The 12,237-nt window shown below is 36.9% G+C and overlaps 1 protein-coding gene across 9 annotated transcripts in view; it reads right to left on the bottom strand.

Annotated features, from left to right (window-relative positions):
* Positions 1–12,237, bottom strand: part of Cdon (cell adhesion associated, oncogene regulated) — a 96,139-nt gene that overhangs the window by 51,589 nt on the left and 32,313 nt on the right. For all 9 annotated transcript variants that reach the window (XR_006849373.2, XR_006849371.2, XR_009225753.1 and 6 more), the window contains exons 2-7: positions 10,363–10,496; positions 8,154–8,426; positions 6,745–6,891; positions 5,801–5,944; positions 4,660–4,947; positions 2,894–3,163 (exon numbers count right to left, since the gene is read on the bottom strand). Coding sequence is in view for 4 of the 9 variants with exons in the window: in XM_046432755.2 (XP_046288711.1) it covers positions 2,894–3,163; positions 4,660–4,947; positions 5,801–5,944; positions 6,745–6,891; positions 8,154–8,426; positions 10,363–10,438 (1,198 nt within the window). In the remaining 5 variants the exon portion in view is untranslated. The remainder of the gene's footprint in view (positions 1–2,893; positions 3,164–4,659; positions 4,948–5,800; positions 5,945–6,744; positions 6,892–8,153; positions 8,427–10,362; positions 10,497–12,237) is intronic.

Genomic DNA, 12,237 nt, shown 5'->3' with positions numbered 1-12,237 from the left:
TCCCAAAGGCAAGGCCAAGTGACCTACCTCCTCCAGCCATACCCTACCTGCCTTCAATTACTGCCCTGTTAATCTCTATAAGTAGATTAATTCACTGGGGTTACAACTATCAATAACGCTCATCATTTAGTCATTTCACGTCTGAATCTTCTTGCATTTTCTCACACATGAGCTTTTGGGAGGCCACCTCGTATATAAACCATGACACCTAGCATGCTCAAGGCCCTGGGGGGGAGGGAGGGGGAGAGGGAGGGAGGAAAAAAGGGAGGGAGGGAGGGAAGGAAGGGAAGAAAGAAAGGAAGAAAAAACGTGTTTCTTATATTTCACCATTAAAAATGATGTTTTGTGTAAGTTTTTGTTAGTCTTAGCAAACTAAGAAAATTCCTTTCCATTTCTATTTTTCTGAATGTCTAACATGGATATTGAATTATGTCCAGTGTTTTTGTACTTCTAGTGGATAATCATATTTTGTATCTCCTTTATTAGATAAGTGGGTGAAAGACACTTTAAATTTTCTGATGGATTTCTGGGATAATTGCTTGATCAAGAGGTATTTTCTTTCTTACATATTGCTGGTTTGCTCATTTTTCACTTAGTATTTTTATATCACGTTCATAAAAAGACTGGCCTTTGATTTTGCTTTTTTGTACCATCCTTTTGTGAATCTGGAATCAGGATTACACTAATTGGAAAGTTCCATCTCTTCCTCTTTTCTGGAAGAGTTGTGTAAGAGTTGGAATGATCTGTAACTTGCAAGCTTGGTAGAACCTCCATAAAACCATCTGGTCTGGTATGTTCTCTGTGGGAAGATTTTCAACTCCTAATTCAATTTCTTTCATAGCTGTAGGACTAGTCAGGCTTTTTATTTACTTAAGTCAGTCTTGCTAAGTCATATTTTTTCCTCAGAATTTGTTCATGCTATAGTTTGGATTTTGAATTCCCCCAAAGCCCACCCACATACTAAAGACTTGGCTGCCAGCCTATGGTATCCTAAGAAGTAGCAGAACCTTTAAGAGGTAACGCCTAAAGAAATTTAGGTCACTGAGGGCATTACCTTGAGGATATTAAGACCCCTGTCCCCTCCTGTCTTTCTGTTCCCAGTCTCCATGAGATAAACAGGCCCCTTCCACGATGACCTCCTGCCACGATGTACTCTGCACCACAGGACCAAAGCAACAGGGCCAAGGGATCAAGGACAGATACCTCTGACACCATGAGCCAAAACTAAAGCTTTTCTCTTTTTAAACTCATTGTCTCAGGTGTTTTGTCACATGATACAAAACTAACACTGTCCACTTCTATTTATATTTGCAAATTACTGTTATAAAGTTTATCCTAGCCATCTTATTATTTTTGATCTCCATAAGCCTTGTACTTGGAGCTCCATTTTTATTCTCATTGTTTATTTTTACCTACTTTCTTTACTCTTAATCAATTTTGCCAAAGGTTTGTCTATTTTATTAGATTTTAGAAAGAACTAACTTATTGTTTATTGATCTTCTTTATCTTTATTATTTAATTGATTCAGATCTGCCCTTATCTATATTATCTCCTTTCTTCTGCTTTCTTTGAATCTATTCTGTTGCTTTTTTCACTTCACTTACTAATTTTCAGCCTTACTAGTCTTCTTCTATAAGCATATAAAGGCTATATCTCTCTAAATTTTATTTTGGGTACCCCCCCCCAAAACTTATCTATGGCATTGTTATTATCATTCAGTCTGAAGTATTTTAAATTTCCACTACAATTTCTTTTGTGGTCCACCTATTGGAAGTATAATTTTAAATTTCCAAATACACGGCAAGTTTTTTAAAAACTTACCTTTCTATTATTAACTTTTAAATTAATTACATAAGGTAAAAATATTCACTGTGTCATAGTCATTCTCTGAAATCTGAAATGCTTATAACTCATGAATAGTTAATTTTCCTAATATACAAAGGACTCTTACAAATCAAAAACGTAAGACTAAAAACCTAAATTCTATAAATGGGCAGACGACAATGAAGAATCAATATACAGAGAAATAAATCCAAAGGTCTCACAAACATGTAAAAAGAGACCTCTTTTCATCCATAATAAAAGAAATATAGACTATAAGGTATATAACTTCATAACAATTATGGAAAGCAATTCAGTAATAGCTATTAGTAAGTTCATTTCTGGGAATTTCTTTTATAGATACTCACATGTGTGGAAAATAATCTTTACAGAAGGACCTTCATTATATAACAACTATAATGATAAAAGATTAGAAGCAGACATCCATAAGGTACTAGTCAAATTGTTACAACTACATAATAGAATACTAAAGAGCCATAGTTTTTAAAAGGAATGAAAATACTCTGTTATGTACCATGTAGACAATAACCAAAATACATATTAAGTAAAAAATTTAAAGAATGCACCTTATGTAGGAAACAGAGAGTGTTACACACACTTTTGTATGCGCGTGTAACGGTTTGTATATGCACAAAGTCAAGAAACTGATAAAATCAGTTAGTTCTAAAGAGGCTGCAGAATAGAAATGAGAGACATAATTTACTTTATATCTTTTTAAATTATGTATCTTGAGAACATATTTTTTAAAAATAATTTTTTCCTAATTCTTTTTTTTCCCTCTGGTAGTGGGAATGAAGACAAGGACCTCATGCATGCTAGGCATTCTACCACCAAGCTACATCCTAGTCTAAAAACAATTTTCTAATGAGCATGATGAAATAAGGTTGTTTCTTCACGAACATGTCTATCTTCCACTAGAAATAAATATGGAAAATTAACATAGTTCTCATATAGTGTAGCATTATTTCTTTCAGTTAAAAAGGGCTTTGTTTTTAATTGCTGCAAAAGCTTATTGTGAAGTTTTATATAATCACATGATCTAAAAGTTTACCTTTTTCAACTTGAAGTCTTCCAGTGGACTGCATAAATCCAATCCCATTATCTGCCACACACTGATACAGTCCAGAGTCTTCCATTGTAACCCCAGTAATTTTCAGTCCATTTCCTGCAGTTAAATGTCGTGGGGAAGGACGAATAGGCTGTGCATTATGAAACCAGGTAAGGTTAGGTGCTGGGTTCCCACGAACATCACAAGTGAAAAGTACTGTGGCACCCAGAGATACTTTCTGATCTTCCAGTCCCTTAGAAATTGAAGCATGTTCTGAAAATAAAACATGCAAATTAAACTCTACCCCTCAAGATGTATTTTTTATCTCCTTTCTTCTGCTTTCTTTGAATCTATTCTGTTGTATTCTTTATTCACATTCTTCCATCTGCTGTGGTCATCAATAAAAAAGTTAGAAATATATTTTAACTTTCCACTAATAGAATAAACCATATATTACTAATAAGATATTGTCTCCTTTTTTAGATAGATTCACCCACTTAACTTTTCCAATACACACATAGTTTCTAATCCTAGGCTTCTTTTAGCATTTATTTCAGGTGACTAGGTTAAAGGAAAGTAATTGTTTCCCTGTATTTCACACTAAACAAGAGCCAGAAAAGAAAAATCTATTATTCACTTTAAATTCTTTTTATGGTCAAGTCTATTTCGAGGTTAGGTGTATAACAGAGAAGAATAAATAAGTAAATAAGAAAGAAACTTCCTTTAAGAGCCATAAAGTCACTTTGTATTTAGAAAAGTAAACGATTTATCAATATTTGCAGCATATGCCTTAAATAAGTAATTATGCATATTAACCTACTCCCGATTATCACCGCATGTCCATGTGCACACCCATGTGGGGGGTGCAGATAGGTGCTGGAGATGAAACCCAGTGCCTCACATATGGTAAGCCAGTGCTCTACCACTGAGCTACACCCCAGCCCAATCACTGCATCATGCAGCCACTTGCCAAACACTTCCTAAATCCCAGTGTTGTAAACCTACATTAGGCCATGAGTGCTAAGTAAATCACTTGGAAAAAATTTACAAAAACTATATTTACTATGAAATTAATTTTATTTCTGGCTTTCATGTAAATCTGTTTTGAAAATGGAAAACATTCTACTATTACACATGACACTAAGGTAAGTGGCTAGTAGAAAAGAAACAGCTTTGAGATAAAGTATATATGTAGAAATAATGCAAATTTTTTGAGCTCGACATAGGTAAAAGCATGCCAAAAGGGAAAAAAATAATAATAAAATAGGTTGATTTCTTTTTGAGATGCCATTTTCTAGTCAGTACTCTTAGTTGCTACTACAAGATGCCACACAGAGATACACATGATTCTGCAATCTGTATTTGGGGTAAAAATGGGAGTTCATAACCCACTTGAATCTAATGTATGAAATATGATATGTCAAGAGCTTTGTAATGTTTTGAACAACCAATAAAAAATATATATATATTAAAAAAAAAGAATTTTCCATTCCATCAGATTCCAGTTTTCTTTTCTCCAGGTCACAGAGAAGGATGCTCTGGGCTGGGGGTTAGGTTCCCAAGAGCAATCCATGTGAAATGTTCTATGCCACCCAGAAATACAGCCTAATTTAGCAGTCCTTTTGGAAAAAAATGAAGCCTTGTTCTGGCTACTGGTGTGAATATTTCTAGATATTCACTGTTTTAGTTTAGTTCACATATGTCCTGCAAACATCAGATAGACAAGGATAATGTCCTGATTTGGGGGGAAAAATTGAGTGACATCTTACCGAGTACATTAACCACATAAGTGACATGTTTTACGTCGCCAGATTTGTTGCCCACCACACAGGAATAGTTTCCAGAGTCTGCTGGATCAATGCTAGCAGTGGCAAGATGTGAATGTAACCTTCTCCAGTTGCTTCCCGGCACAGCATCCTGCCCATCCTTCAGCCAATACACTTGTGAGGCTGGGACCCCACTCACCACACACTCCAGGGTTACAGAGCTATGAGAAAGGACAGCCAATGCCTGTGGAAGGGTAGGGTGAAGAATGTGAAACCCATCCAAGGCAGGGCCTAGAAAAGGAAGGGAACACAAAATATTATTAGTAAGGATTCACTTCCAATCTCTTCCCTAGGAAAGCTGTGAGCATCCTCACACTGCTACTTAGTTTTCTTTATACAACAACATTCTAATTAGTAGTGAAATCATTTTTAGCTGAGGATTAAAATGAAAAGATTTTTGTGGTCCTTGAGGGCTACTTCTCAATTATACAACTCTGGAAAGGTAGAATTCTCAACAAGTCCAGAAACCACTCTTTTATGATGCTCAGACTACTGATGGTACCTCAACTCAACAGCCACAATCTATGATTTTAATCATAATTTTTAAAAATTGAGTAGAAAGATCTTTTCTTCATGCCGCCCATTCAGCCACCAATGTGATGACCACTGCTATCAAGTAATATTCCTGCTTTTAGTTGTTTTTGTTTGAGCAAAGGGCAAAATTCTCCACACAAATTCACTCTGTCACACTGATCATAACTCCCCTCTAAAAAGTTGCTGTATTTTTTAAAAATATGTATGGTTTGATTCTGTTACACATTATTGCATTTACTTTTTTTTTTTGGGGGGGGGGAATAAGACTTTTTATGATAAAACGAAAGAGACCTGGGGCTTGGGTTGTGGCTCAGCAGTAGAGCATTCGCCTACCATGTGCGAGGCCCTGGGTTCGATCCTCAGCACCACTTTATTTTATAAAATAAAGGTAGGCGTCCAACTACAACTAAAAAATAAATATTAAAAAGAGAGAGAGAGAGAGAGAGAGAGAGAGAGACCTGAAAATGAGCTCTCCTTTCCCAACTTTTTTTGAGCAATACTTTTGAGGACTCTTTCTTTGCTAGTAGCCACTGCTCTCCCAAATACTTACGACTCACAAGGAGCTTTTGGCCAATGGGTTCGACTTTTAATTCATGGGTGACAGGATTATAAACTGCACATTTGTATGATCCCTTGTCCTCTGAGGATACATTCAAAATTTGAAGATTTCCTGATGGAAGAATTATGTAATTCCCTGAAGAAGGAAAGGAATGCAGTTAGTCTTCACTTTCCGAAGACCACCACAGCGCAACTAAAACTAATAAGGGTTTGCAGTTGTGTTTAAGATTTATACAGAAGACTACCAGCAAATAAGCAACCAAGGAAAATTCATTAAATGAAAGAAAAGGAAAGTCAAGGCCAAAAATAAAGAGTTGACAGTACTGGCATAACAAAATTTAATCTATCAGAAACATTTTAACAGATGGTGAATCTGAAAGCACAAGAAGCATATTTAGGCAAAGACACCATGATCACAGCCCTGATGAACCTCTACCTTAAAAGTACTGGCCACATGGTATTTATTCATTGTCTGCCCTTCCCTTTTTTCAATAAATATATATTGAGTTAACTATTTTCTTCCAAACTCAGCAAAGGCACTCATGACACAGCAATAGAGAAAGAGCACAAAGGTCCTGCATGCAACTAGCATTGCAGTAGGGGGTGATGGGTGCAGAGAAAGGAGTACAAAATAAAAAGGAAACAAATATCGAAACAACCCATACCAGGTGTGATAATTCTATAAAGAAAATTGGAGCTGAATAAAGGGTAAAAAGGCACATTATTTTAGAGAGGACCATCTGACTGGTCTTCTCCTAGGAAGTAAAATTGGAGTAGAGACTGGAATGAACTAATGTCTTCATTTCCTCTATTTGACTTCTCAGAGTACAATGTATCTTACCTATTTTCCCAATCACAGTCCCTAGCACACAGAATGCAGTTATGTAAGGAATATTAGTTTTCTGTGTGCTATTAGCTTTTTATAAAAGGACTCACCTGTGGAATGTTTCAGCCATTTCCCCCGGATTTTATAGCGCACTTCAGCTTTAGGATTACTCTCTGGTACTCTGCAGCCAACGAAACCAGTGCTTTTTTCTTCTGCTGTAATAACATGCTTTGTTGAAGAATCAAAGTCACCAAGAACTGAAATAAATAAGTAAATAAAAGAATGAATGAATGCAAACTTGAGTTCTCTTTCCCAAAGGAAGTCTAAAATTTAGAAACATCAGCCACATGGTGTCTCGTGGTGGCTAATCCCAGTCGTGAGGTTAGTGGGAGCTTTTATCTAAAAAAGCAGCTGGGGCAGAGGCGCCTGGTTGAGGGCTGACAGCTAACTCAAGGCACCCTTTTTGCAGAAGTTGCTGCTTTTAGGGGACTATAAGAAAAACAAACTGCTCCTAAAAAACCAGGGAGAACTATAAAGCATAATTATCCCCATTCTATAAAGATAAATCCTTTTCAATGCAGGCCCTCAGCAAAGCTCACTTTCCCGGTTTGTAAATGCTCACAGTGCAATAAAATGGCCTCTGGGGATGACCACAGGACATCAAAAAGCAAAGCAGTATGTTGTCTCAGTTATCTGAATATACCAATTCGATCTCAATTCTTTTCAATTTAAGCTCTCTACAGACGGAGGCTGCCCGGAAAGGTTCTTTATTATCTCAGTGCATAGGGAAGTCAGCAGCCTGCCACTAAAACCCAACCCTCCAGTGTGTGTCTTGGAGCTGTCCATGGGTCACAGCTCTATAAAAACATTTACTCTTCTCAGTTATGACAAACTCACTACTCCTGGGGAATCCAGATTTGTTCTGTAAATAGGGGTGCCCTTACAAAGACGTTTTCCATTACTGGAAGCCATCACCATTTAAAAGGCAGATGGCTCAAACTTACTAAGAAAAACCACGCATTCCAGATTTTCCATAAGTTCAATACTCCACATTCCTTTCTTTACAGTCAGTTATTTTTTCCTGCTTCTTTAGCCTGGTTTCAATTAAAGTAATTAAAATCACCCAGTAATGAAGGCAAATAAAACAATTAGATTCAAAAAAAGATAAAGGACTGCATGAAATAAATCAGCATCAAAAAAGACAACAGCTTTGTTATTATTGATATTATTTAAGGAATCACAAAGAAATTGTTCAGAATTCACATTAGAAAACTCTCCTAACTCTGTAACTTAAAAAAAAAAAAAATCATTTCCATACCATTGCTACAGATGAAGATACAAGGCTGGGCTACAGAGGGCCAAGTACATTTCCCCAAGATATTCATGTGGTGAAGTTAAAGTTGGGATAAGACTTCTACATATCTCACACCAAAGCCCATGTCCTTCCCGCTATTCAAAAATGCCAATACTAACAGTAGTTTCAAGAAAACCCATAGATAATAAACCAGACTGAACTCACCTGCAGGGGATATTGTTGCAGGGCCACTTAGAACTGCACCGATGCTATTGTTGGCAATGCACTGGTAGTAACCCGAAAGGGAGGGGTTGAGAGAAAGGATTGTCAATGTCCCCTGGTGAATCTTAATCTGTTCCATGTTTCTATCCAAATGTTTTCCATTATGCAACCATGAGATGTGAGCAGTCACGGGTTTAGCAGAACAACGTAGTACCACAGGTCTACCAAACTTCTGGACCTCAGAGAGAGGCTCAGAAATAAAATAAGGTGCCAAGTCTATGAGGGAATATTCCCCATGAGGAAAGGGGTAAACAGGAAGGGGAAGAAGGAGAGGGAAGAGCAGAGAGAAAGAAGAGCACATTAACACATGTCATATGAATCTATAACTAAGGCAACCTCTAATCTATATATGTGGCGGTTCTTGATGCTTGCAAAAAAGTTCTAGCAAAATTCTCATACAACTTTCTTTTGGAAGAAAAAAAGAGTGAGCAATGTTAGCCTAGGACTTCACAATTTAGGTAGAACAGACAAGAATGCTTATGGTATAAATCAGATATAACACCAATTGCATTAATAAGAAATAGCAAACCACTCTTAACAAAATGGCTTGTAAGAAATGGAAGTAAAAAAGCTGAAGAAGTGAAGATGATTTTCAAAATTAATAGAGTTCTCTCTAATTTTACTAATAGCATTTGACCTATCAGAGCAAGTCACTCCACAAATAATGGCATGGTACTTCTTAACTTCTTTATTATTTTAATATAAAATATTGTTTAACTTTTTTTAAAAAAAATTTTTAGTTGTAGTTGAACACAATACCTTTATTTATTAATTTATTTTTATGTGTTGCTGATGCTTGAACCCAGCGCGTTACATGTGCTAGGCAAGTGCTCTACTACTGAGCCATCACCCCAGCCCCTATGTATTAACTTTTAAGAAAACAAAATTGGGGGAGTCACAAATGAAATACAAATTTTACTCTTTCTTGAATATAAGGCTTAACATTTTTACTTGGTGTTTGAAATAGCTTAATCTATCATACTAATTCCTTAAGGAACGTGGGTGGGGATGTGGTTTTTATACTAAAATATCAATATAGATCCTCCTCCCTACCTCCATTCCTCCCAAAACAGGAAGAGACGCATGAATATTGTATCTAATAGAATAAAATACTTAAAAGGGAAAAAAAAATCAACCAATTGCTGGCTCTTCTTTTATAGAATATTTAATCAGAAATGAAAATTAAATGAAGTGCCTCTCTTGGCTAAAGCTGGGGTGGCTGTTTAGCAAAACATAAACAGAAATGAAATCACTAAATCAATTTTCACTTGTACATCCAATATAGTTACACAGCAATTTTAATAAATAAATATTTTAATAAATAATAAATATTACTCAGTGAGTAGACATCACTATATTTGTACATTTTTACTATTCACCTTTATATATGTCCAAAATAGAGAAAGGAGTGTAGTCCACGTATCTGACTTGGGGCTTGCATACATTTAACAATAAACACATTTAAGCTTTTCAGTAACTCAAAGAAGTAAACAATAAACTAGGCGAGATCCTAGAGGGAGTGGCACACCTGGGATTTGAACCAGGTTCTCTCACTCCAATTTGAACAATATACCATACTGATTCTAAAACTTCTCTTTGGTGGTGGGTAGTCAGTATTTATTCCTGTCATCATTACCAAATTCAGAAATTTTTAACATAACCCCTTACTGAGAAAATCATAATAGAAAATATTTGAGGGGTGGGTACTGGGGATTGAACTCAGGGTCGCTCAATCACTGAACCTTATCCCTAGCCCGTTTTATTCTTTATTTTGGACAGAGTTTCACTAAGTTGCATGGGGCCTCACTAAGTTGCTGAACCTGTCCTCAAACTTGTGATCCTCCTTCCTCAGCCTCCAAAGCCAATGGAATTACAGATGTGTGCCACCACACTGGGCTAGAAAATATATTTAAAACAATAAAAGGAACAAATGCAAGGACAAAAATGGGAAGGCCTGCTAATGCCCAAAGCACTACTAGGAGATCCTCAAATTGCTTCATTAATCAAGTTTTTAAGTCAGATAGCTGGTCAAGCAAATCTTAGGAACACCTTTAGAAACTGCTATTATTGGCAAAACACTTAAGCTGAAATTTTTTTAATAGGATTAAAATGAGGAAAGACTTCAGCTCAAACCCCACCATTCTTATCTTACCTGAACTCACAGAAGAACACAGAATCAAAAGAATAACATACAGCAGTGTCCATAAGGGTCCAAGATCTGGATGCATGGCGTCTGATTCCAGAAGTAGGCAGGAAGTCTGTGGAGAACACCCAGGCCTTGGCTCACTAGAAAGCATTCAAAAAGGAAAAAAAAAAAAAATCTAAGCCACAAAAATCAATGAAATCTTTCATCTGAACAACCAGAGTTGTGAGCATGATGACTGCCTTCTACGTGAAAAGTTCTGTAGTGAGTATGTCAAATCCCAGGCACTTAATGACCCACGCCTTCCCAGTTCACAAACATATCCCTAGATACTAAATTAGTTAAGTTTTGCTCATTCTTCCAAGGTACTAGAACACCTTTTATTACAGAGAACTAGTCATTCTGAATAAGATTTTCTATTTTTACACATGCTTTTCATTTTTACATCTCACAAGCATCTAAACTCAACACAAACAACATGTATTCCTCCTTTACATTCCCCCAAATAGTGACAGAAATAACAAAGCCATAGCTAACACTTACACTGAGTTACCATACGCCAATCCCATTTCAGTGCTTCTAATGCACTAATTTAATCTTCACAAGAACTCTATGACATAGTTCCTACTGGTTTTCTTCCCTTTTTCAGATGGAGACTCAGGCTCATGGACTCTTCAGAGGGAATACCAAATACAGACCTGTGTTGGGACTTAACTTGGCACTCTGTGTTGAGAGTAGAATGAGCCAGGAAGAAAGAAGTAAGAGATGAAAGCAGAGAGGAGGGCCAGGCAAGATCCTACCCAATCTTGAAGATCTTGATAAAGATTTGAGGACTTATTGTAAATGTATTAGCAAGCCCTTAGAGAACTGAAAGAAGCAAAGGGATATGATCTCATTTATGTTTTAAAAAGATCACCAGCTGGTTGGAACCTGGCACAGTGGTGTGTGCCTGTAATCCCAGAGACTTAGGAACCTGAGGCAGGAGGATCATGAATTCAAAACCAGCCTCAGTAAAAGTGAGATGCTAAGCAACTCAGTGAGACCCTGTCTCTAAATTATATTAAATACAAAATAGGGCTGATATGTAGCTCAGTGGTCAAGTGCCCCTTAGTTCAAACCCCAGTACCAAAAGAAAAAAAAAAAAAAAAAAAGATCGCCAGCTGGTGGAGAATACAAGGAAATGTATACAGGCATGAAGAGAAAGAGCAATCAAGAGACCCTGAAATTCCACAGGAGACAGATAAGGGCACTGAGGGTTAGACCAGAGTCATCAACTATGCCAGTGGTGAAAAGCAAGTGAATTCAGAATGTTGTTCCAAAGGGCAGAACCAACAATACTTGCTGAGGCAAGGATATGAAGTGTGAGATAAAGAGATGTGTCAAGGACAACTCTCAGATTAGGTGTGAGAGAATAATAGTAGCCCTGTTTACTGAACTAGGGAAGATTAGAGAGTGGGAGACAAAGTGAAGTGGAGGAGAGCCAGCATTCCTGTTTGGCCAAGGTAAGTTTGAGATATCTACTAGATGTCAAAGTACCACTGTCAGATCAACAGGTACACCAATGAGCACGGAGTTGTGGGGGAAAATCAGATCTGAAAATGCAGATTTTAGATGTACGGAAGTTGTGGAAGATGAGCTCTAAAGAAAACATGATTAGAGGATAAAGGAGATACCATGTAAGAGTCTCGGGATACTCCAACCTTTAGAGACTGCATAGAGAAGGAAGAAGTAATAGAGACGGAACAGATATTGTCAATAAAATGGGAAGAAATCCAGGAGAACGTTGTGTTCAGGGAGAAAAATTACAACATTTCTATAAGAGAGTGGTCATCTATCTCAAACATATATGAGAACCAAAACAAGGTGAGATTCCAGGGGAAAGGC

Source organism: Marmota monax, unplaced genomic scaffold, assembly GCF_021218885.2.
Source record: "Marmota monax isolate L192 unplaced genomic scaffold, Marmota_monax_Labrador192_F-V1.1 WCK01_AAM20220418_F8-fsc00062, whole genome shotgun sequence".
Classification (NCBI taxonomy): domain Eukaryota; kingdom Metazoa; phylum Chordata; class Mammalia; order Rodentia; family Sciuridae; genus Marmota; species Marmota monax.
This window is presented reverse-complemented; position numbering and strand designations above follow the sequence as displayed.